Source organism: Salvelinus sp. IW2-2015, linkage group LG6.1 (assembly GCF_002910315.2).
Source record: "Salvelinus sp. IW2-2015 linkage group LG6.1, ASM291031v2, whole genome shotgun sequence".
NCBI classification, from domain to species: domain Eukaryota; kingdom Metazoa; phylum Chordata; class Actinopteri; order Salmoniformes; family Salmonidae; genus Salvelinus; species Salvelinus sp. IW2-2015.
This window is the reverse complement of record NC_036845.1, coordinates 24,850,444-24,877,928: the sequence shown is the minus strand read 5'-3', so window position 1 is coordinate 24,877,928 and position 27,485 is coordinate 24,850,444. Positions and strand designations below refer to the sequence as shown.

General features: G+C 44.2%; 1 protein-coding gene across 1 annotated transcript in view; it reads right to left on the bottom strand.

Annotated features, from left to right (window-relative positions):
- aff2 (AF4/FMR2 family, member 2) overlaps positions 1–27,485 on the bottom strand; it is a 178,974-nt gene that overhangs the window by 31,431 nt on the left and 120,058 nt on the right. The window contains exon 9 of the mRNA XM_070444094.1: positions 23,187–23,224. Within this exon, the coding sequence (XP_070300195.1) occupies positions 23,187–23,224 (38 nt within the window). The remainder of the gene's footprint in view (positions 1–23,186; positions 23,225–27,485) is intronic.

Sequence of the window (27,485 nt, the reverse complement as noted above, 5' to 3'; positions counted from 1 at the left end):
TGATGATGAATGGGCTGGAAAATATACGTATGTCAGATCTCTGGCCATGAGGGAAAGGAGATTAAAATAATAAGCCATTCCATTTTGGGAAATAGCAAAAATGTGTGTGTTTGGGTGTGTGTATGTGAGTGTGTGTGTGTGTGTGTGTTTGCCTGTGCCTGTGTGTGAGAGAGTGTGTGCTGTGCCTGACTCCCTATAGCAGACGTGGCACCCTCCCCTGGCCCCCAGTGTCCCATTGGCCTGATGCTGTGCTGTGTGTTGGCAGGGCAGAGCAGAGCAGAGTAGAGTAGAGGAGCAGGGCATATTGTGTCAGACCACCCTCCTCCACTTGGCCTCTACGAATAGCCACATCCCAAACGCTGACACACTCATTCCAGCTACTGCTAAGAATCGAATGAAGCAGCAATTTGCCCATCGTTACTCATGGGTTTTAGACGAGGGGAGAGAGAGAAAAAATACCTCTAGCAGATACAGAATGCACTCATACCATATCAATATCCATTTATCCACTATCTCTACACAAAACATAATGGTTAGGAGGAGTCTTTATAAAATGGAATTGGTTATGTAAAAATGGGTATTATCTGTCATCCTAATACTGTACTGTGCCGCTGTAGACGGCCCAGGTTTGTTATGCAAACAGGATGACAATCTGTATTTATCACTGTAATGTAGATCGATTCTGCACCAGCTGCCAGCTCTTAGTATGTAAACTTCCTTCCTGCTCTGCTCAACACTCACCCTGCTATTGTAGCAATCCTGTAAGTGAAAATCCTTTATTGTATTCATATTGACCATTTAATGACGTCCTGTTTAGGGGAAAACAGCAGAGCCTATGTCAAATTAGTTGGAGATGAATCTGTGATCCGTTAGCTTGGCCTAATGTACATAAAGGCAAGGAATGCATGCCAATTGGCACCCTATTCCCTACATAGTGCACTACTTTTGACCAGAGCCCTATGTGGGCCCTGGTCAAAAGTAGTGCACTACATTGGGATGTGTGCCATTTGGGATGCTACCGAAGCCAAGTATTCAGGTTGCACTGATAAAATGGGCCCATTAATTGGCTCCTTTTATTATGGTGTCAGTTGAGTTGTGCCTTTTGGATTTGATGCTAATCATATCTGTGATCCCTCATGCTGTATATTTCATAGAAAAGCATGGCATGGTATTGAATAATAAAAAGGTTAGAACATTAGCTATCTACCACAGGAAACATTCAGAGTTGGCCAGSACTTTACCTATGGCTTGAGTCAGCTGGTGCTAGCCTGTAAATATGCAGGAACGTCGAATGCCACGAGTGAGTTCGCTCATTATTGGCGGCCAACAATAAAGGTTCAGAGGGGACCTGCAGAGAGGATTAACACCAAACGACATTAATCATCACAGCCGCTCTGGCTCCGAGAACACCTGCCTGTAACACTCTCAGAGAAAAACACACAAATGAAAAATGTATTCAATAAAACTTGATGGGAGGAGGTAAGTGAAGAGGAGTGTGTTTTGACAGGGTGCAAGAGAACATAAATTGAAGGGAGAGTGGATTCACAGTGAAAACACATAAATAAATGAGCTGAAAATCTGGAGAGTGTGTGGAAAKGCACACCAAGGCCCATCTAATTACCCCAACAGAGGATTGCAGCCCGACACASAGACACACACACAAACACGCACGCACACTCACACACGTGGCTGGCGAGACGTCAGAGCCACTGATTGCGATGAGTATTTGCACTAGACTGAAAAGTAAACAGTAGCTCTTCCAGCCCGTGTCTCTGTGCATGTCACTGAGTCACGCTCACACGTGGACGGATAACTAGCTGGCTAGATCACACTAACTGACTCATGCCAACCAACACACAGCTAGCCATCTCTCAGAGAGACACAGACATAGGGCTTTAGACAGACAGGAAGTCGTCTCACAACACCATGCAGAGATCATCCTCAAATCCTGAGCTCACTGAGCTCTCACTGTTAATGGTCACTAAAGCCTTCACCCCTGACCTCAGGGCTGAAGCTGTATCCAGGGCGCATAGATACACATAAAACATAAACGTACACTTAAAGTACAGTCAGTAGGGCCATAGAGAATAAGCTGCCCTACCAGCAGTGAGAGGCACTTTGAGTAGAAAGAAGACTCCGTGCCAAAAGCCACTGCCACAAGATGACAGTGTGTCTGGGAGTGGCAGTCGGGCAGGCAGGCAGACGGGCAGACGCACAGCCCTCATCTCCTCTGCTCTGACGCTGTCTCTGCTCTGGTAAACAAGGACTGGGATGACAAGGTTAGGATATTGCTCTTTCGGCAAAAGCAATAATGTATTCCAGCCGGCTAATGGCCTCGGCTCCAATTAATCTGATTGTCTGAGAGCGGGGCTGAGCGGGGCTGAGCGGGCTGTCGCAGCGCATTTGCAGTACACCGCCACCACACACACACACACACACACACACACACACACACACACACACACACTTCCGTACCATCCACCCCTACCCAGTTTGAGGAGAGCGGCTTCCTAAGCAGGCAACCGCTCTCATCAAGCTGGGTGGGGGTGGATGGTACGGAAGTGTGTCATCCAGCATGTGGCACATCCTAACACAATGCTAATGCAGCAGTTACGACACTAAAACAGTGCATTAGCACCAACACACCTGACCTCTCACCTCTGCCTCACAGTGTTACAGCACTCTGTCACCATTAGCATCATAGATGGAGTCCATTGTGTGCATGCATCCATCTTCTCCCACTGAATAATCACATTCATGATGTCTGTCGCAATCTGGGTTCACACACACCATCCACGCCCACCAGATCATTTTACATTTTTACAAGATACTCTTATTAAGAGTGACTTACAGTAGTGAGTGCATACATTTCATACTTTTTTTTCTTTCTCCATACCGGTCCCCCGTGGGAATCAAACCCACAAACCTGGCGTTGTAAACATCATGCTGTACCAACTGAGCCACACGGGTCCCCGGTGAGTGTGAAGCTCATTGTTCTCATACACCCAATCCCTGCTATCCTGTGCCCAGGGAGATTAAAGTCAGCCGCTATAGTTATAATATAACACTAGCTAATTGATTTACTGTTTGTTCCAATCAATAGTAAATTACAGTCTAGTCACTGTTTATAGTTGTATCACTGTGTGTTCAGTCATGATGTTCAGTGGCTTGATGAGCTCTTTAATAACAGGCCTCTGTACAATGATTATGCTGTGTGAAGTATTAGTATACTGCTGTAGTGGCTTCCTCTGTCTTCTTCTGTCTTCTTCTGTCACCCAGTACACAGTGCTATGAGTGGCAGCTGCTTTGAGAGGAAGGAGGTTTTACTATAGAGCTGGAAGCCCCAGAGGAGGGGCTGAGTGACTGAGTGATTCCCTGTGAATCTCTCTGAATATTGACAAGGCAGCAGCCACTATGAAGTGCTTAGGAAGCCAGACCTACTTTATTGTAGCAGCTCCGCTTGAAGTTATTTGTCAAAGACAGATGGCGGAGAATAAACATCTACAAATGTCAGACGAGACGTGTGAGATCCGGGGGTGTCGCTCAGCCCACATAAACACAAACTTCTGTGACATCACTAAGTGGAAGCTAGTATAGAGGAGATGCTGTCTATCTGAGGCAGGTGGGGTGTGTCTAAGAATGGATTTCGTCGTAAAAACAATAGCATTTAACATGACAAGATTTTCTGTTGAATTTGTCTTCACAGCAATGTTTGCAGGCTGATATCGAAAAGATTGAAGATAAAATTGCAGTCTCTTAAAAATCTATAAAGCCACTAAACAAAACATCCCAGGCGATCAAGATGGCTGACATGTGGTATCATCCCAAGTCATTTAGGTGTCAACTACCTGGCCATTGGATGACACCTGGTTGTCCCAGCAGACCCTTACACACATCACTCCTATGATTTAATTAACCCCTCTCAGGTAGTGAGTCCCTCACTGTAGTCAGTCCCCCCCTGCTTCCTCCTACTCCTCCAGTCTGCTTTGGCTGCCTATGAACAGGCATCTGCTGAGGCTCCTAACCAAACAGGAGGTGCTGGTCCTTCTCCAGAACACAGAAAGCCACTCTAAATGGCTTAGCACAACATACGCCAGCCTGAGAGATGATACTTTAGACAAAGGGGAGGGAGGAGATGTCGAGATGAATAGTGAATGGTGGATTACTGCGCTAGTTTCATTTAGCATTGTTTTTCATGAATCATGGAATGAGCAAAGCAGAGTCAAGTCGCATGTATATGATCGCAGAGATGTCACTAAACAAGTGACTCTTGACATGTCAAAATATCATGATCTAAATGAATACTGTACATCTGATGTACAGAATGTGACTTCACTCCCTCTACAATACACTGTATGCTATAATTATAATTCACAACAAAGGCATAATATAGGCCAGTGGAGTAAATGAGGCAGTGTAAACATCAAACGCCAGCCTCTGTTTGTATGGAACATACAGCAGCATGCCTACATGGCATAAGCCATACATGGAGATGAATATGCTGCGAGGCATCTTTGTCCTCCGTCTTTGTCTTGGGTGCAGGAGGGGGGAATGGCTTACCCTGGGAAGGCTTGGTATTGCAGTGTTATTCTGTCCTTCTATCCTTTTCATTGCAAGGCAAAAAAATAGAGGGATTTATAAGAACATAAATAATTTGCAGAGCTTCCAGACATTTTTTTCTCTTTCTTTCTTTCTCTGTCTTTTCTTTTCTTCCCGGGGTTGCTCATTTGCACTTAAAAAAATGGCCGCCCTGTGGACCCGGTACACTTATGATGGAGACTGACAGTCAGATGAAGCAGGTTCCCCAATCCCTCCCCAAGCCCCCTCTTTAAGAGTATGTACAGATGTATAATCTTAATTTGATCACCCTGTTCCAGGAGTACTTTAAAACTTGTAATTTGTAATTTCCACTTTGAAATGATCATCCCCTACAAAAATCTCCATTAATTATAATCCACATAATAATTCTAATTTCCTGTTGCAGCAGGATTATTTTTATTGCTGTAGCAAACTGTCTCAAATTAAGATCCTACATCTGTAATATGCACTTTGTGTCTTGGTATGAAATCTGGCAATAACTCTACACTTTGTCCATTTAGATAAAGCACTTCAAGCTACTGTATATGCATTCTCTTTGAATTGACCAGGATGCTATATTTACATAATATCAGAGCAGGTAAGGCAGGCAGGTGAGCTATGTTTTAGTGTCTATATGGCAAGCTGTATCTATCACTGGCAGGAGGCTGGAATGTACAGCACCACATCAAGCTGCCGACTAATAACGTGTCTGTCACATTGTGAACAGATGAAAGACATCCTGTAATAAATGACATCCTGTTGCTCATATCATATCAGAGATACAAACAGTCGAGGACTACAGGGGATAATTGAGTGTGTAGAAATACATCTTTTTTTGTAAGTGCATCGAAGAGCAAGACTGCTTAAAAATACAACATATTCTATTCTAGAATTATAAACTGGATGTATGTAACACATATGTTGAAGACATGTTTTATGCCTACTGCTCCCACGGGAAGTGTTGCAATGTGGTTTTAGCGAGCGTCTGAGTAAAGTCCTATCCTACAGTGGTCTACCACGTCTGTAGGCTATATGACCTAATTCAATGTCAAAATCGACAAACTTTCTTAAAACCATACGGCAAAAAATGTACTAATCAATGATTGTGAGTAGGGAAACAAGATTATGTATCCAAGATTTGTCTTTTTCCATCTTACTGCATTTCCATTTTTCAATTTCAAAGCAATTTAGCCAATAGCAGAGCGTTAGTTGGGTTCTATTTAGCTTCTCCATCAGTTTAAATGAACTGGAATGGCTCTTTATTGAGACTTTCTGTTGTGAATTTATTCCAAGAAAACAGCCGCACCACCGTTAGACTGTCAGCAAATGCAAACACATCATAAATACATAATGGAGATGTTTCATAATTTCAAAGCCCATCTGATGCCAGACAGTTCAACATTACATTTCCTCACGTTTAATCTATTTTCCTGAACAGACAGTTTCCTTTTGTACAATTTCCTACATCTGTGCTTTGGTCTCATGATATGTTAGGTCATACCTAACTCATGGCTAGAGGATAAATTTTACCTGCTGAAACCTTCTATAGAAACAGACAGACAGGCTGCCTTAAAGTCACAATCTGTCATTCTATCTTCAGCCAAATGGTAGCTTGTGGGGCATTTGTGAGTTATGTTCTTCAGGAATGAATGGGAATATATCATTAATTGAAATGGCCATTGCACCTTTAACAGGGGGCAACAGACTGTGGACTCACACAGCACAATTAACAGCTCTAGCTAGTGAGGGGACAGGGAAAAATAGTGGATTTATGAGAGGAAGTCACAAAGGCAGGCAGCCGCATGCACATACAGAAGAGTAAAACATTTTGCCTGCGAGTTATAAAAGAAAATGTAGAGACCCTGAGTGACATGTAATAAAAACTAATGTGTGACCAAGACAGAGAAAATTATATATTTAGCCTTGCAAGTTGTTGAGAAGTAGCAACAGTGGGAAGAGAGAAGAGCCGAGAGAGAGAGAGAGAGAGAGAGAGAGAGAGAGAGAGAGAGAGCTGGTGGCAGGCGGACAGACACCTGAGTGGCTTGACAGGTCTGTGAAACATAAAACACACAAGAGGGTATGCCAGAGAGATGAGGGGTAAGGTAAACTATGGACTGAGTCACATAATGGCACACAATAAAGTAACCAGCTCCAGCGTCTGAGTGAGAAATAAAAATGTAAGTAAGCATGATACATAAAAAATAACAATTCTAATATATTGATAATTAAACAGCTATTATCTAATGAATCAATTCAAAGGGCTGCAGTCAGTTAACAGTATAACTAAAGTCAAAACATAGTAGTTCTATTTTCAATGTCTGGAGGATTGAAGGAGGGGAATAGAGAGAGAGAAAGAAAGAAAGAAAGAAAGAAAGAAAGAAAGAAAGACAGAGAAAGAGAGAGAGAGCCATTAGAGGTGTCCTACATATAGGAGGCCCAGGCTCTACTGCAGCTGTGATCTGAGAGGGGGCTGTCAGTGCAGGCCAGGGTGCATGGGTAGAGGGAGGGACTGCGGCCCAGCATGTGAGAGGGGGTTGTTAGGGAGGAGGATATGGGACCAGGGCGGTGTGAGCTAGACTTTGGTTCTGGCTCTAGCTGGTCAGAGAGGAGAGGAGAAGAGTCTCAGCCTCCCCAGGCTCCGTGGCAGACCGACACACACCCTGCATGCCAAATGAGCCGCCCAGCACATACAGGGATCAGAGAGCAGCACCGCTTTCATGAGATGAAAGCAAACCCTGGTGTTTGACTGCAGAGGTGGGGAGCGGGGGGGCTAGGGGAGGCCTGGACACCAATTAGGGTTTTTTCACTCCCCCTGATTTCAAAGAGAGGAGAGAGAGAGAAACTCAGTCCGAGGCTACACCACTCTGCCACTGGAGAGGTCAGCTGTAGGCTAGGTTAGAAAATAGAGAATAGACACAAGCCCAGGAGGATAAACATAGAATTGTGGAGCCAACCTCTGGTGTAAACTCTGACATATGAGGGAATCAGAGATGCCCTGTTTATCTACTGCCATGACAGGGGCCTAGGCTACATCCTTATTCCTATACAGTCAACATTGCCAAGACGTGTAGTTTTTCTTTCAATTATTGTCTACAAGGGCGTCTATTCATTTGACAAATGGCACAGCCTTTATATAACAACATATTCCTGGTTTTGCACAAATTAAGCAAGCCCAAAAGATTGTGATCTGATCTGCCACAGAGCTATTTGTCTTTGATCTCCAGCTGTACACTCCTCCTCCATCAAAGGCTCTTTCCAGTCCAGTCATCTGTTAGTTGGGCTGGGCTGTTCTGTTCTGTTTCAGGCTGTAGCCAGCTCTCTCCTCTCCACATGCGTTGGCTTGGGCCGGGAGGGTTAGGGCAGGCTAAAGGCAGGCTGTTCTCTGCTCCATGGTCTGGAGCAGCAGGTAGAGGCCAGGTAATCTGCAGGAGGCCTGTGTGGGAGCAGTGTGTGAGTGTTTGGCCAGCTTGTCCTTGGACTGGGAGAACAGGCCTTGGAACAATAGTTGGACATGGCCTGGGTGGATGGGGCTATCGGGGGGGTGGCGGACCCATGGCTGACTTCGGTTACATCTATATCAATATCAAAGGCTGGAAAATGTGGAGTGAGTGGAAAGCCAGCTGTGCAGGAGTGAGGGCTGCCAAGCGGCCGGGTCTGCCAAGTCTACATCTCCAGATGACAGATTAACAGGATACAGATAAATCAAATTGTACTTTTCATATTGAAAACCAAATTAATTCACAGTGACTCCCTGTGCCCCTGTGTATCCCTCCCCTGTCCCTCCTTCACCTTGTTTCTCTGCTGTCTTCCTCCAACTGTTACTCTAGGCATCCTTACATCTCTCTTAGGACAGGAAATACACTACATGACCAAAGGTATGTGGACACCTGCTCGTCAAACATCTCATTCCAAAATCATGGGCATTAATATGGAGTTGGTCCCCCCTTTGCTGCTATAACAGCCTCCACTCTTTTGGGAAGGCTTTCCGCTAGATGTTGGAACATTGTTGCGGGGACTTGCTTCATTTTCAGCCACAAGAGCATTAGTGAGGTCGGCCACTGATGTTGCGTAATTAGTCCTTGACTCGCAGTCGGAGTTCCAATTCATCCCAAAGGTGTTCGATGGGCTTGAGGTCAGGGCTCTGTGCAGGCCAGTCAAGTTCTTCCACACTGATCTCAACAAACCATTACTGTATTGACCTCTCTTTGTGCACGGGGGCATTGTCATCCTGAAACAGGAAAGGGCCTTCCCTAAATGGTTTCCACAAATTTGGAAGCACAGAATTGTCTAGAATGTCATTGTATGCTGTAGCATGAATATTTCCCTTCACTGGAACTAAGGGGCCTAGCCCTAGCCCGAACTAAGGGGGCTAGCCAACCCGTGGAACTAAGGGACCTAGCCCAAACCATAAAAAACAGTCCTAGACCATTATTCCTCCTCCAGCAAACTTTACAGTTGGTACTATGTATTCCGGTATGTAGCGTTCTCCTGGCATCCGCCAAACCCGGACTGCCAGATGGTGAAGCGTGATTCATCACTYCAGAGAACACATTTCCACTGCTCCAGAGTCCAATGGCGGCGAGCTTTACACCACTCCAGCTGACGCTTGGCATTGTGCATGATGATCTTAGGCTTGTGTGCGGGTGCTTGGCCATGGATGGATTTCATGAAACTCCAGACGAACATTTCTTGTGCTGACGTTGCTTCCAGAGGCAGTTTGGAGTGTTGCACCATTTTCCTCATGCAGCGCGACACCTCTCCTTCTCATAGAGTTGATAAGGCTGTTGATTGTGGCCTGTGGAATGTTTTCCCACTCCTCTTCAAAGGCTGTGCGAAGTTGCTGTTGTACACATCGATCCAGAGCATCCCAAACATGCTCAATGGGTGACACATCTGTTAGTACGGAGGCCATGGAAGAACTGGGTCATTCTCAGCTTTCAGGAATTGTGTACAGATCCTTGCAACATGGGGCCGTGCATGAAACATGAGGTGACAATGGGCCCCAGGATCTCATCACAGTATCGCTCTGCATTCAAATTGCCAATGATAAAATGCAGTTGTGTTTGTTGTCCGTGGCTTATGCCTGCCAATACCATAACCCCGCCGCTACCATGGGGCAGTCTGTTCACAACTTTGACATCAGCAAACCGCTTGCCCACACACGATGCCATACACATAGATGGTCTACGGTTGTGAGGCCAGTTGGATGTACTGACAAATTCTCTAAAACGACGTTGAAGGCGGCTCATGGTAGAGAAATTAACATTACATTCTCTGGAAACATCTCTGGTGGACATTCCTGCAGTCAGCATGTCAACATCTGTGGCATTGTGTTGTGTGACAAAACTGAACATTAGAGTGTCTTTTATTGTCCCAAGCATAAGGTGCACCTGTGTAATGATCAGGCTGTTTAATCAGCTTCTTGATATGCCACAACTGTCAGGTGGATGTATTATCTTGGCAAAGGAGAGCTGGACATCTGCGTCCAGCTCACACTCCCAAACACTTAGATCCCCGGAACGCAGCCCACTTTCCAGCTCACTCCCCAGATTCCAATCACCCGGAATTCTAATCACCTATTCACACACCTGCATGTCATCACCCCACACTATTTAGTTCAGTTCCACTATGAGGTATTGTTTGTTTTGAGACACTTTTTTTCTGAGCTGTTTTTTTCCCGTCCTTCTCTCCTCCTGTGTATGATAGTTTTTGCCTGCCTCACTCTCGACGCCTTTTGCCTATTCCCTGCCTGTACTGTTGCCATTTTTGGACCTACCGTGTATGACCTTCTTCCTGCCCCTGGACCCAGCTACCTGCCTCCTCCTATGGTCCCTTTCATTAAACACCTGCTGTGCTCTGCGCTTGAAACCTAAAGATAAATGCTCACTAACAGGGACGTAAACAAATTTGTGCACAAAATTTGAGAGTAATACGCTTTTGGTGCGTAAGGAACATTTCTGGGATCTTTTATTTCAGCTCATGAAACATGGGACCAACACTTGTACATGTTGCAATTATTTGTTCAGTGTGGTTATGCTGTGGTCCTTGTGATGCGAAGAATTGAAAGGAAAAGCATCTGCTTTAATTGATGGATAATCCTTGGCAAAAACAACAGTCTGTTCTTTGGGTTTGGAAGTGGACGTCACCACCTGTTCTTTTGGACCTCGCCAGTTCCATCTGATTGAGATGTAATTGGTATGATGCAATCATTTTATAGCAGCAAATTTATACTGGCTTATGCCACGTTAAACAAGTAAACCACCTAGAGAAAATAACATAGATAAAATGTTTTGAAAATAAGAGCTGTTTAACTTCTTTCCGTATTACTTTAAATCCTGTTTATACAATGCTATAAATGTGGACTGAGCAATCTTTTGATGTTGAACTGCAGGTGGAGTACCCAAAGTCCTTCCCCTTTATCTCAGGAGGGATGTTCTCAGAGGTGGGCCAATGCAAACACACACACAAAGACACACACAGTAGAAAAAGCATTGGTGAAGCTCTGAATAACAGTCAATCTCCAGCCCTAAGCCCAGCCACCCGGCGTGATGGGATGGCTTCCTCTTCCTCCGTGTCTGGTGTCTTTCTCTCTCTCTCACACACAAGCAAGTAGCACGCACACACGCATGCACATATACACACACACTTGAAAAGCAGATGTTGTGTTTAAACCCTATGGAATGCATGGCCTATGGCTGCCTGCACATCATGGGGAGCATCCATTATAGGAAATCTGCTACTAATGTCATGTTCAACAAGAGAAGAGCCTCCTAGGGTCTTGTCATTGCCTATCCTTCAGTGGGCAGGAAAAACAGACTGTCAGCAGAGATCCCTTAGATGTTTCCAAGAAACATATAAAGAGCTTATCCATCCACAACACCACATTCTATTCTATCTTAGAGTCTCCTAATTTTCAAGAGTAAAAGGTTATACCACCTTCAGTAAGATACCCGTATCAGATATTACACAGTAAACACTGCAGGGCCTTTGGATACAAATTAGAAAAATATTCATTTCAGAGTGAAGTTGGTAGACAGACAGATGTGGCTGGGAGCTAAAGCAACCAGCTGTGATGTAGCATGGCTATTAATGTGCTCCTGTAGATTAAAGTACAGCTATTAGGAACATGTCACCACAGCACCTTCCACCTACCACTCAGCCAATTACAATCAAATGCATCAAATAGCTGGGGGCTATCATGCTAACCACATAGAGTCATAATGGAACGGAAGGTGGAGGGAAGGGGTGAATCAGATCTCCATCAGCACAGCATCCAGGTATCTAGTTAGAGTAATTACCTCAAGCAGTATATTAGTCTGGAAAACCTGACCCTTGGAAACAGTGACTAGGGTCTGAGGAACTACGTCGCTGCCTACGTCACTATTTATCCTCTTGAATAAAATACAAAAGATTAGCTAGCAAGATGGAGATCACAGGTTCTTTTTAATGAGTGCATTTCGTAAGTGGCTAGTTTGCGTCAACTACCTTGACTAAAACCACTGCAAAAGTTTAGACCGCAAACTTTGGTTTTGAACCACAATGTTCTGGCCTCGTGATATGTTGGGAGAGTTCCCAAATAATTTTTTTCTTCCTTATCGACGTAGGCAGTGAAGTAGTTCCTCTATGCCAAAAGAGTCCATAATTGAAACCAGACTCTAGTCATTGTGTTGCCTAGGGTATAGACAAGCCCTATTTCCTCTACTACAATCCCCAGTCCCAGCCCTAGCTCTAGCCCCGAGCACTCAGTCCCAAACTCAGCCCTAGCCCCCAGTCCCAGTCTCAGCCCTAGCTCTAGCCCCCAGCCCTAGTCTCAGTCCCAGCCTTAGTTCGAGACTCAGGCCTAGCTCTAGCACCCAGCCCTAGCTCTAGCCCCCAGCCCTAGCCTCAGTCCTAGCCTTAGCCCTAGCCCTTGCCCCATGTTCACATGTCATTTATAATTTTTATCAGTGATGAGGGGCTCACTTCACCAGAGGTAATTGGCTGTGCATAAGCACCTTGAGGTGCAAGAGCAGAGAGAACAGAGAGAGCAGAGGCATGGGACATCTACATGATTTCATCATTATCCACAGCGCCTTCGGAAAATATTCAAACCCCTTGACTTTTTCCACATTTTGTTACGTTACAGCCTTATTCTAAAATTGATTAAATAAATAAAAATCCCCAATATTCTACACACAATGCCACATAATGACAAAGTTTAAAAAAAAAGTTTTTTTAGAAATTTCTGCACATTTATTACAAATAAAAAACACAAAAACCTTATTTACATAAGTATTCAGACCCTTTGATATGAGACTCGAAAATGAGCTTAGGTGCATCCTGTTTCCATTGATCATCCTTGAGATGTTTCTACAACTTGATTGGAGTCCACCTGTGGTAAATTAAATTGATTGGACATGATTTGGAAAAGCACACATCTGTCTATATAAGGTCCCACAGTTGACAGTGCATGTCAGAGCAAAAACCAAGTCATGACGTCGAAGGAATTGTCCGTAGAGCTCCGAGACAGCATTGTGTCGAGGCACAGATCTGGGGAAGGGTACCAAAACATTTCTGCAGCATTGAAGGTCCCCAAGAACACAGTGGCCTCCAATCATTCTGAAATGGAAGAAGTTTGGAACCACCAAGACTGGTCTCCCAGCCAAACTGAGAAATCGGGGGAGAAGGGCTTTGGTCTGGGAGGTGACCAAGAACCCGATGGTCACTCTGACAGAGCTTAAGAGTTTCTCTGTGGAGATGTGAGAAGCTTCCAGAAGGACAACCATCATCTCTGCTGTAGTCCACCAATCAGGCCTTTATGGTAGAGCGGCCAGATGGAAGCCAAACCTCAGTAAAAGGCACATGACAGCCCGCTTGGAGTTTGCCAAAAGGCACCTAAAGAATCTCAGACCATGAGAAACAAGATTCTCTGGTCTGATGAAATCAAGATTGAACTCTTTGGCCTGGAGGAAACCTTGCACCATCCCTACGGTGAAGCATGGTGGTGGCAGCATCATGCTATGAGGATGCTTTTCAGCAGAAGGGACTGGGAGACTAGTCAGGATCGAGGCAAAGATGAACAGAGCAAAGTACAGAGTGCTCAGTACCTCAGACTGGACCGATAGTCTGAAATACTGAGTGGCCCAGCCAGAGCCCGGACTCGAACCTGATCGAACATCTCTGGAGAGACCTGAAATGGATTAAGATGGCGCCGACAGATATGGCAGCTCTGCTTCTAGCTTCTAAGCAACTTTGCAGTATTTTTTGTTGTTGTTGTTACTTCTTACATTATTACCCCAGAATTATTTTTGTGTAATTACATACAGCCGGAAATAACTTTTGGATATCAGAGCAGCGGTAACTCACGAGCATTACAACAGGAATACGACTTTCGCGAATTGGATCCTTTGTTCGTACCCCCCAGGGCAATTGCATTTATTCCAGAGGCTGCTCCAAAACACTGCTGGCGGAGAAGAGATATTCGGAGTGTACTTCAAGTCCGACTCAGGAGGCGTGCACACCATCCACCGCTTCCGAGTATATTACTCGCTAATATTCAGACTCTGGAATAAAGTAGACGAGCTCAAGGCGAGGATCTCCTTCCAGAGGGACATCAGGGATTGTAACATACTCTGTTTCACAGAAACATGGCTCTCTCGGGATATACTCTCCCCGTCCATACAGCCAGCTGGGTTCTCAGTAATAGGAATAAAGCACTCTCTGGGAAGAAGAAAGACGGGGGTGTATGTTTCATGATTACCTACTCATGGTCGAACTGTGATAACATACAGAAACTCAAGTCCTTTTGTTCACCCGACCTAATAAACGCCACAATCAAATGCTGACCGTACTACCTCCCAAGAGAATTGTCTTCGGTTTTAGTCACAGCGTGTATATTCCCTCTCAAGCCGATACCACGACGGCCCTCAAAGAACTACACTGGACTTGATGCAAACTGGAAACCACATATCCGGAGGCCGCATTTATTGTAGCTGGGGATTTTAACAAAACAAATTTGAGGAAAACGCTACCGAAGTTCTACCAACAAATTGACTGCTAATCACCTTTTCAAAATGCCCACAAGGCCCTCCCCCGCTCTCCCTTCGGCAAGTCTGATCACGACTCTATTTTGCTCCTCCCTTCATATAGGCAGAAACTCAAACAGGAAGTACCCGTGCTAAGATCTATTCAACACTGGACTGACCAATCAGAATCCATGCTTCAAGATTGTTTTGATCACACGGACTGGGATATGTTTCGGGTAGCCTCTGAGAATAACATTGACAAATACACGGATAAGGTGACTGAGTTCATCAGCAAGTGTATAGGAGATGTTTTACTCACTGTGACTATTAAAACCTGCTCATACCAGAAACTGTGGATAGATAACAGCATTCGCGCAAAACTGAAAGCGCCAACCGCCGCATTTAACCATGGCAAGGTGACTGGGAATATGGCAGAATACAAACATACTTATTCCCTCCTTAAGGCAATCAAACAGGTAAAACATCAGTACAGAGACAAAGTGGAGTTGCAATTCAACGGCTCAGACACAAGACGTATGTGGCAGGGTCTACAGACAATCATGGACTACAAATGGAAAACCAGCCACGTCGCGGACACTGCCATCTTGCTTCCGGACAAGTTAAACACCTTCTCGCCCGCTTTGAGAATAGCACAGTGCCACCTACGCAGCCCGCTACCAATGACTGTGGGCTCTCCTTCTCCATGGCCGAAGTTAGTAAGATATTTTAGCGTGTTAATCATGAAGTGCTTTGCGAGGCTAGTTAAGGATCATATCACCTCTACTTTACCTGATACCCTAGACCCACTTCAATTTGCTGACCGCCCCAATAGATCTAGAGACGACGCAATTGCCATTGCACTGCACATTGCCCTATCCCATCTGGACAAGAGGAATACCTATGTAAGAATGCTGTTCATTGACGATAGCTCAGCATTGAACACCATAGTACCCTCCAAGCTCATCATTAAGATTGGGGCCCTGGGTCTGAACCCCACCCTGTGCAACTGGGTCCTGGACTTCCTGACGGGCCGCCCCCAGGTGGTGAAGGTAGGCAACAACACCTCCACTTCGCTGATCCTCAACACAGGGGCTCCCTCCTGTACTCCCTGTTCACCCATGACTGCGTGGCCATGCACGCCTCCAACTCAATCATCAAGTTTGCAGACGACACAACAGTAGTAGGCCTGATTACCAACAATACAGCCTACAGGGAGGAGCTGAGGGACCTGAGAGAGTGGTGCCAAGAAAATAACCACACACTCAACGTCAACAAAACAAAGGAGCTGATTGTGGACTTCAGGAAACAGCAGAGGGAGCACGCCCCCATCCACATCGATGGGACCGCAGTGGAGAAGGTGGAAAGCTTCAAGTTCCTCGTCGAACACAGTAACTGATGATCTGAAATGGTTAGACAGTGTGGTGAAGAAGGCGCAACAGTACCTCTTCAGTAGCCGATGTCACACAGGAAGGCCAAAAAGATCATCAAGGACATCAACCACCCGGGCTACGGTCTGTTCACCCCGTTATCATCCAGAAGGCGAGGTCAGTGCAGGTGCATCAAAGCTGGGACCGAGAGACTGAAAAACAGCTTCTATCTCAAGGCCATCGGGGTTAAATAGCCATCACTAGCCGGCATCCACCCGGTTACGCAACCCCGCACCTTAGATGCTGCTGCCCTATATACATAGACTTGGAATCACAGGCCACTTTAATAATGTTTAAATAATGTTTACAACCTGCTTAACTCATCACATATGCATATACTGAATTATATTCTTCTCTATTTTTGTCAAAGCCAGTCTGACATTGCTCAATCTTATATTTATATATTTCTTAATTCAATTATTTTACTTTAAGATTTGTGTGTTTTGTTGTGAAATGTTAGATACTACTGCACTGTTGGAGCTAAGAACACAAGCATTTCGCTACCCAAGAAGACTTGATGCTGTAATTACAGCCAAAGGTGCTTCAACAAAGTACTGAGTAAAGGGTCTGAATACTTATGAAAATTTAATATTTCAGTTTTATATTATATTATTATTATTATATTATTATTATTATATTATTATTATTATATTATCAAAAATGTTTAAAACCTGTTTTTGCTTTGACATTATGGGGTATTATTGTATGTAGATTGATGAGGAAAAAAACTAAATTTAATTAATTTTAGAATAAGGCTGTAACGTAACAAAATGTGGAAAAAGTCAAGGGGTCTGAATACTTTCAGAAGGCACCTTATCTCAGCCCTAGGCATTTATTCAATCAAAACCGCAATGTGTAAAAAATAATAATGCCACTGTAAAACGAAAACGCACATTTTATTCAGATGAGTTTTCTTGGCTCCACCCAGTGAACGTTGTCTAATTAATAACATTATTGAAACATGCATTTTCATTCCTCGATTATTCATACAGAGCAGGTTTCCTGAAATGTTTTATTCTGTCTCCTTGCCATTCATCTTAGAGTTAAATCTAAGGGGCGGCAGGTAGCCTAATGGTAAGAGTGTTGGACTAGTAACCGAAAGGTTGCTAGATCGAATCCCTGAGCTGACAAGGTAAAAAATATGTCGTTCTGCCCCTCAACAAGGCAGTTAACCCACTGTTGCTAGGCTGTCATTGTAAATAAGAATTTTTTCTTAACTGACTTGCCTAGTAAAATTAAAAAATCTCAGCTTTTGTTTTACTTCCAATGGATGTCAAAATGTTTGTCTACTACATTTTCTTTTGTACTACAAAAAAGCCACAGAACTGGCCATTTCTGGAGCCTTTTGATACGAAAAGGGTATTTGGTAATTTTATCAGTAACACAATGAACATTGTTAGGGATGACTGACTTCGATAATGACACAATACTGATATGATACATAGAGTCACATTGTGAGGTGGAGAAAGATGAGTAATGATAGTAGAGAAAACAGGGCCTTGCAGATAGATAGGAAAAAAATGATATTTTTCTCTCACTGCTTTTCTGTGCTCCCTGCCTGAGGAGGCGGTGATGGATTTGCTGCTTGACTGGTCATACAGATTGGTGCCGGCGATGGATGAGGCCCTGCCGCCCAGCTAGACTCAATACACACATTTTCTCACCTTCAGAACATTTACTTTCATGCCCTCCGATTTGGGGCGAGGCGACTTCCAAAGATTCTAATAGGATCCATAAATAAACAGCCCCATCTCTAAGGCCAATCCAAACACGACACAGAATGAAATTAACCAATCCATGAGGTGTAATATGGACACTGCCACCTCAATTGTTTACTGTGTTGTCGATATTATGGTTGCCGCCGACAGCCAAATGGCTATTATCAAGGGTCATACAGATTTAGCTGCGGTTCGAGGCTATGACAGATTAATGGTATTTATACTAAAAAATATATATAAACGTATATATAAAATATATGTAAACTGTTGGTCCCATGTTTCATGAGCTGAAATAAAAGAGGCCAGAATGTTCTATATGCACAAAAAGCTTATTTCTCTCAATTGTTTTGCACAAATTTGTTTACATCCCTGTTAGTGAGCATTACTCCTTTGCCAAAATAATCCATCCACTTGACAGGTGTGGCATATCAAGAAGCTGATTAAACAGCATCATCTTTGTACATTTTTGTCACACAACACAATGCCATAGATGTCTCCAGTTTTGAGGGAGTGTGCTATTGGCATGCTGACTGCAGGAATGTCCCCCAGAGCTGTTGCCAGAGAATTAAACGTTCATTTCTCTACCATAAGCCGCCTCCAAAGTTTTTTTGAGAGAATTTGGCAGTAAGTCCAACCGGCTTCACAACCGCAGACCACGTGTAACCACGCCATCCCAAGACCTCCTCCACATCCGGCTTCTTCACCTGCGGGACTGTCTGAGACCAGCCACCCGGACAGCTGATGAAACTGAGGAGTATTTCTGTCTGTAATAAAGCCCTTTTGTGGGGRAAAATTCATTCTGTTTGGCTGGCCCTGGCTCCCCAGTGGGTGGGCCTGGCTTCCAAGTGGGTGTACCGAAGCCCTCCCAGGCCAACCCATGGCTGCGCCCCTGCTCAGTCATGTGAAATCGATTAATTAGGGTCTAATGAATTTATTTCAATTTGCTGATTTCCGTATATATGAACTGTAACTCAGTAAAATCGTGGAAATTGTTGCATGTGGCGTTTATATTTTTGTTCATTATAGATGTTATCTGAGACAGTCACAGAGAAAAAACTGGATGTGTTGCTGACCTTCGTGTCACACAAGATATGCTAATAACACAAAGCCCAGAACGTCCAGCATTAGAGGAACTGTTATGAACGCTAAAGTATTGCAAGTGAAGTCAAGTAGGATCTGAACAACAGAAGAAATAAACACAAATAAACCTTTTGTGTCCTTAAGCAAAACAGGCCTCTAAATCAAACAGACAACTATTGAGTGTTGTGGGTATTTTTTTTTATTCATTTTCGGGCACATTTCCTGGTGCCCACATTTATCAGAGGCGTGCTAGCACTAGTTGTGAATGTCTCTCATTGGTTACAGCACAGTGGAACCACAGTCAACATGGGATATCTGGATGGACCCAGCCCTGATCCTATACTGGAATATCATATTCCCAATCAGGGGAGGTGACTGGCTGATAGATTCCAATTACTTGTGTATATAAATAGTTTAAACCTAGAACTACAGGTCTGAAGCGAACCACCTGAATACATATATTTCCCCCCTTTCATTAGCTCTAGTTAGTAACAGAATAATGACAAACCACAGCCCTAATCCAAATTCTAGTTACATATCGACTTGAGATAAATTAGGTGTACAGAATTATACCTGCACTATTAAAGGCGGTTCCACTCCCAAGTGTATTTACACTGTAAACAGGGTCGGGTTATGCATCACACTGCAGGTTTGAATCGCTGCTAATTCTTTCTCACCAGATGTCAATAGCACTTCCACACAATAGTATTTATCAGTGTGTGGCCTTTCACCAAAAGCGAATCACGTTTACAGAGTCCCGTCGCGTAAGTCTCAATAACGGAGAAGCAGCTTTTAACAATGCATGGTGATATGTCACATATGATGATGTAAATGGGCTCTGCTGGCTGCTTTCAATGACCCCCCCAGGGGTCTGTACTATCTGGAGCCGCTGTCTAGTGTTTCCTGTCTCCTACACTCTGTACTGCTGAGAGTAGTGACCTGACATCAGGGCCTGTATTTACTAAGTATCTCAGAGTAGGAGTGTTGATCTAGAATCAGGTCCCACCTGTCCATATAATCTTATTAATTGTGATCTAAAAGTCAAAACTGATCCTATATCAGCATTCCTACTCTGAGACATTTATTAATATGGGCCCAGGGCTCCCTAGGGATCACCACACCCATGTGTGGCCACGGCCATGCCAGCTGGTCCACCCTGAGAGCTGGCACAGCCACTATGCGTGGGGGGCGGAAAGGAGCCCTCAGCCCAGGACTCATCTGTGGGCGAGATTTTAATGGGCACATTCCTCGGCTGGGGCACTGCCCCCCTGTGCCCCCTGGCAACGGGGCAAGGAAGCGTATGGCAGTGGAGCACAATGGAAGTCTTGTCAGATAGCACAGCAGCAACAACAACAACAATAGTAGAAATAGTTTTCCCTAAAGCAGCATCTGCCAAAAGGCTTTCCCCAAATATAGTCACAGTCATTCAGTGTGTTCAGAGCGATAGATAAATATTTGAACTGCCTGGCTATTAAAGTATGTATCTATTCAAAACACTCCACTTTGATGTCACACATTGAAACATCAAGATCTTTACATCTGTGCCAATATGGAGAAGTGAGGCTATGTTCACACACACGGAATCAAAGACGAGAGGGAGAACAGAGTATGAGTAAAGTTAGCATATTTTTCTCGCAGCATGTGACCTCTGCATCAGAGCTGCACCAGAAATCAATGTTCATTAGCTCGTCACAAACCTCTAACCACCACCACCACCACTATAACCCCAGTATCAACATGTTGGCTGCGGAAAATATTGCCATGCTCACCTCTTTAAATAGCTTATACTTGTTCCCCTTGATGGGGGCCTGGATACTCTCATGAATGTTACTGTAGAATTTGAACTGTGTTTTATGTCCTTTTTTTATATACTTGTTATTGACCACAGCCCAGTGGGTTCAGTTGAAGTTTAAGACTTGTTCAGTGGCTTTTCTTGGGGTTGCATGGAGAGAGGTAGTGTTGGGGTTTCAATACAGACCTGGTTTAGGGAAGGAGGCTGGGGTTTGGATTCCAACCTGGTTTAAGGTAAGGGGTAGGGTTTGGATTCCAACCTGATTTAGGGAAGGAGGCTGGGGTTTGGATTCCAACCTGGTTTAAGGTAAGGGGTAGGGTTTGGATTCCAACCTGGTTTAGGGACGGAGGCTGGGGTTTGGATTCCAACCTGGTTTAAAGTAAGGGGTAGGGTTTGGATTCCAACCTGGTTTAGGGAAGGAGGCTGGGGTCTGGATTCCAACCTGGTTNTGGATTCCAACCTGGTTTAGGGAAGGAGGCTGGGGTCTGGATTCCAACCTGGTTCAAGGTAAGGGGTAGGGTTTGGATTCCAACCTGGTTTAGGGTAAGGGGTAGGGTTTGGGTATAGGTAGTGGTCAATATGGTGGAGAGAGGAGTGTCTTGTTAGTGTATTGCTTGTTCTATTGTTTTCTTCAGTGGTGGGTTGTCTTTTGCTTAGTGAATGTATTTCTGTCCCAAAAGGTTCAGGTGCTCGTTCATTGTTTTCAGACCAGAGATTTTGTGAAAGTAGGCGACATGGATGTATTTAGGGAGGCGGTAGGCTGCTCTTATCGCTTTGTTCTGAATTATCTGTAGCTTGTGTTTCTGTTGTGTTGATGTGGTTTTCCAGGCGAGGGAAGAGTACTCGAAGACAGGCCTGTTGTAGCTTTGGTACACTTTCAATACGGTTATTGGTGCTGCTCCTGTACTCTTCCCCCACGGGGCTTTCAGGTGGTTGATTATTTCCCCCCCCTGCTGTTTCAATGGTTGCAATGCGAATTGTCCACTTCATGTCATGCTGGAAAGCGACCACCAGGAATGTAGCTGTCTTCTCAATCTTCAGATGTTGTCCATACAGTGTCAGTGTGAGTGGCAGTTTAGATTTTTTTATTGTTTATTTTACTAAAGAGAGCATATTGTGTTGTTGTTGGGTCTAGTTAGATACGCCAGGTTTTGGGCCGTTTTTCAATTTTGTTTATACAGGTCTGGAGCTTCTTAGCTGCTTTTTGTGAGCGCATGGATGATGTCCAATAGCAAAGGTCATCTACTGAATTGGGACACATTTCCAACTGTAGGGGGAGGGTAATAAATATCAGAGATGTAGATTGAAAACAGGAGTGGACAGGATGGCAGCTTGTGGGATCCCGGGCCTCAGGTCTGAAGGGGGTGGAGAGTAATGAAACAAACTTTATGTTTATTTTCCGCTGTGTAAGGAAGCTCTGGATGATTTTTATTGTTTTAACAAAGGCCTTCTCTATGTCAAAAAGCACGGCAAGGAAAACCATTTTTCCGTTAAATTATCTTAAAATGCTTTCTGAGAGTCATAACATTTTCTCAGTGGTTAATCTCCCTTTTCTAAAACCAACTTGATGAATGATTTTCTGTAACCTGAGAGCTGTTATAAGGTAGTAGGGGGCTGTACAGTGATTGGGGATTTTATGAACATGATGTAGTGGGGGTTTATAAGTGGTCATGGGGGGCTATTACATGGTACTAAGGGACTGTGTGCGGTAGGGGGCTGTGTGAGCTAGCTTGTGTGAGAGGGATGAGTGTGTATGAGTACACATAAGTGTGTGTGTGTGGTGTTCCAGGGGGCGGGCATGGCCGGGGGAGTGCTCGCAGCATCTCCAGTCCCAGAATCCCTTTTTGAGAAAGAGCTGCAGGCCATGTTTCACTCTGCCGTTCTTAATGAGCCCATTCACACAGCAGCCGTAATACTCCCATGATTAGAGATGATAGAACACCCATACATCTACTGCGAAATGCATATTAATGCACTCATACTGGCACGCCCAGGAAAGGTGTCTCCTCTACCTGCTCCGCTCTGCTCCACACAGGGGAGAAAAACTGCTTCAGGCCTGCGGTCATATAATATCTAAACCTCTAAAATAAAATGCTGGCAGCATTTCAATTTAGTACATCCCTCTGTGCGCCTCTTTTTTTACACAATTATTATTTATGAACAACAGCCACATATCCTTATATCACATTCCATAGTTGTGTGTGTATACAGCAGGCAATTATACATTTCTATACTTAGCCCATGCCTGTTTCTCTCTCTCTCTCTCTGTTAAATTCTACAGTGTAGTAATTTCATTATGCTGAAAATACACATTTTCACGCACTCTAAATCATGTATTTTCACAATTACAACACACCAGAGAAAGATACATGTAATTAAACTATACGGAGCAATGATCTGAGACAATCACAGCTTGTTTGCAATGACAGAAGTGTGATATAAACCGTTACTGAGTACAGATATGTGTGCAGAACTGATCACTTGCAACCGCTTATGCAAAGAACAAGATGACATCCAATACAATACAATATGCCTCACAGACACGACTCAACACAAAGCCACCAGTTCAACATGATCTGGCACTTACCTGAGAGGTGTACTTCTGGGCTTGGGCTTTTCTGCTGCCTGTGAACACAATGACACAACAGAGACAGAGTCCTGTTAGTTGCTGTACAGTGCAGAACATGCAGTATGTGATGTATAGTGATACCCATCTCTCTATACCACTAAGACATCAGCACAAATAGCCCTGAACTGGGGGAAGGATAAAAGGAGGGATGAATCACAGCCCTGGATGAAAGGATGCAGCTTCATGATGAATACAGATAGGCACTCAAACACACACTTTCCTCTTCGTCTGTTTTGTCTGTTTATACCCCTTCCCTTTGAATGGAGGAATGTGAATGATTAAAAGAAGCAGTGAGGAGTCCACTGCTCGATCAATGCTGTCTGGAGGCAAAAACAACTGTGTGATTTAATAGGACTGGGGAGTTTTAGAGAACTACTTAGGCCTGTTACGGTGACCGTATTACCGCCACACCGGCAGTCACAAGTCATGACCGCAGTCAAATTCCACGTAACCTTTTAGTCATGGTAGCTGGCCTTCTCCAAGCTCGGATGCTGCTGATGGTCATTAGTAGCCTACAAAACTTGCTAACTGCCTGGTACTCAGCACTGTATTGTCCCTCTAATCACTCTGACATCAATGCAAATGTAATCGAAAATCAAACCAAACACTTAATGAGAGTTCATGAGCTCATGTTGCGCAACATTTCTATCGGAATTGTGTGATTGTGTGAGAAAACAGAGATTTGAATGCTTCTTTTAAAAAGAGGATCCCTTCAGCTTTCTACATGCTAGCCCTACAATATTTATTTGTCAACTTTCCCAATATTAAGCACATTGCTTCGCTTTACAATAGCAGTATAGCCTACCTGGCTGGCATGAAAACGAACCATGGGAAAAGCGCCCTCTATTCGCTATTTAAGTCATAGGTGACATGTATTTTTTCCCCCTGCCCCTGTTCTGAGACAGGTGCATGATAATGGTCCATTCTCATTCAAAACTAATTTCACTTCTACAGTACCAGTCAAAAGTTTGGACACACCTACTCATTCAAGGGTTTTTCTTTATTTTTACTATTCTACATTGTAGAATAATAGTGAAGTCAGCAAAACTATGAAATAACACAAATGGAATCATGTTTGTTAAAAAAAATCAAAAAATAGGTTATATTTGAGATTCTTCAAAGTAGCCACCCTTCGCCTTGATGACAGCTTTGCACACTCTTGGCATTCTCTCAACCAGCTTCATGAGGTAGTCACCTGGAATGCATTTCAATTAACAGGTGTGCCTTGTTAAAAGTACATTTGTGGAATTTCTTTCCTTCTTAATGTGTATGAGCCAATCAGATGTGTTGTACAGGAGATAGCCCTATTTAGGTAAAAGACCAAGTCCATATTATGGCAAGAACAGCTCGAATAAGCAAAGAGAAATGACAGTAAATCATTACTTGAAGACATGAAGGTCAGTCAATTCGGAAAATTTCAAGAACTTTTAAAGTTTCTTCAAGTGCAGTCGCTAAAACCATCAAGCGCTATGATGAAACTGGCTCTCATGAGGACCGCCACAGGAAAGAAAGACCCAGAGTTACCTCTGCTGCAGAGAAAAAGTTAATTAGAATAACTGCACTTCAGATGGCAGCCCAAATAAATGCTTCACAGAGTTCAAGTATCAGACACATCTCAACATCAACTGTTCAGAGGAGACTGTGTGAATCAGGCCTTCATGGTCGAATTGCTGAAAAGAAACCACTACTAAAGGACACCAATAAGAAAGGGAAGAGACTTGCTTGGGCCAAGAAATATGAGCAATATGCAATAGATGGTATAAAATACAATATATACATATGAGATGAGTAATGCAAGATATGTAAACATCATTAAAGTGGCATTATTAAAGTGACTAGTGTTCCATTTAAAGTGGCCAATGATTTTAAGTCTGTATGTAGGCAGCAGCCTCTCTGTGTTAGTGATGGTTGTTTAACAGTCTGATGGCCTTGAGATAGAAGCTGCTTTTCAGTCTCTCAGTCCCAGCTTTGATGCACCTGTACTGACCTCGCCTTCTGGATGGTAGCGGGGTGAACAGGCAGTGGCTCGGGTGGTTGTTGTTCTTGATGATCTTTTTAGCCTTCCTGTGACATTGGGTGCTGTAGCTGTCCTGGAGGGCAGGTAGTTTGCCCTCGGTGATGCGTTGTGCAGACCGAACCAGCCTCTGGAGAGCCTTGCGGTTGTGAGCGGTGCAGCTGCCATACCAGGCGGCGATACATCCCAACAGGATGCTCCCAATTGTGCATCTGTAAAGGTTAGTGAGGGTTTTAGGTGACAAGCCACATTTCTTCAGCCTCCTGAGGTTGAAGAGTCATGTTGCGCCTTCTCACCACACTGTCTGTGTGGGTGGACCATTTCAGTTTGTCTGTAATGTGTACGCCAAGGAACTTAAAACGTTCTACCTTCTCCACTGCTGTCCCTTCAATGTGGATAGGGGGGTGCTCCCTCTGCTGTTTCCTGAAGTCCACAATCAACTCCTTTGTTTTGTTGACGTTGAGTGAGAGGATGTTTTCCTGGCACCACACTCCGAGAGCCCTCACCTCCTCCCTGTAGGCTGTCTCGTCGTTGTTGGTAATCAAGCCTACTACGGTTGTGTTGTCTGAAAACTTGATGATTGAGTTGGAGGCGTGCATGGCCATGCATTCATGGGTGAACAGGGAGTACAGGAGGGGGCTGAGCACGCACCCTTGTGGGGCCCCTGTGTTGAGGATCAGTGAAGTGAATATGTTGTTTCCTACCTTCACCACCTGGGGGCGGCCCATCAGGAAGTCCAGGACACAATTGCACAGGTCGGGTTAAGCTTAATTTTGAGCTTGGAGGGTACTATGGTGTTCAATGCTGAGCTATAGTCAATGAACAGCATTCTTACATAGGTATTCCTCTTGTCTAGATGGGATAGGGCAGTGTGCAGTGTTATGTGAGAGGCCCCGGTGCACCACTGAGCAAGAGGACAGGTACATTAGAGCGTCTAGTTTGAGAAACAGACGCCTCACAAGTCCTCAACTGGCAGCATCATTAAATCGTACCCGTAAAACACCAGTCTCAACAGTGAAGAAGGAACTCCGGGATGCTGGCCTTCTAAGCCATCTATCCACGGCTTCTGGTTAGGGTAGGTTTTAGTCACAGTGGGTACAACATCTCCTATACACTTCCTTATAAACTCACTCACCGAACCAGCGTATACATCAATATTATTCTCTGAGGCTACCCGGAACATATCCCAGTCCATGTGATCAAACATGATTGGTCAGACCAGCGTTGAATAGTTCTTAGCATGGGTACTTCCTGTTTGAATTTCTGCCTATAGGAAGAGAGGAGCAAAATGGAGTCGTGGTCAGATTTGCTGAAAGGAGGGCGGGAAGGCAGAGTAGCAGTGATCCAGTGTTTTTCCAGCGCGAGTGCTATAGTGAATATACTGATATAATATAGGTAGCCTTGTTCTCAAATTTGCTTTGTTAAAATCCACAGCTACAATAAATGCAGCCTCAGGATACATGGTTTCCAGTTTGCATAAAGTCCAGTGAAGTTCCTTGAGGGCTGTCGTGGTATCGGCTTCAGGGGGATATACACAGCTGTGAAACATAGTATGTTACAATCCCTGATGTCTCTCTGGAAAGCAACCCTTGCCCTGATTTCGTTGAACTTGTTATCTAGAGACTGGACGTTGGCGAGTAATATACTCGGAAGCGGTGGGTGGTGCGCGCGCCTCCGAAGTCTGACCAGAAGACCGCTCCGTCTTCGTCTTCTCCGGCTGCGTTGTTTTGGGTCAGCCTCTGGAAACAGTTCAAATGCCCTGGTTGGTTCGGACAAAGGATCCGCTTCAGGAAAGTCGTATTCCTGGTCGTAGTGCTGGTAAGTTGCTCTGATATCCAATAGTTCTGTGTGTAATAACACGTAAAATTGTCTGGGTTGACAATGTAAGAAATAATACATGAAAAAACTAAATACTGCAAAGTTTCCTAAGGACTAGAAGCGAGGCAGCCCTCTCTGTCGACGCCATTTTCTTGCATTTCCACTTATAGACTAATGCCGTGTGCGCATTGCTGCGCTTATGTGAAGAAATATGCTAATAGTTTATCAACATTTTAAGCTAAACGTTCTGATCTGTTGCATCCCCTCATTGCTTTTAATATTTTTTGATGCGAGTGGTTGTATTAATTCGGGATCTATCGCATCCCACAACTGTCTCAGACTATGTAGAATACCAATAGAACAAGTCAACTTTTGTACTATGGGGGACAGTAGATTTACATAGGCTAGTGCTTTTGCTGTCCCTT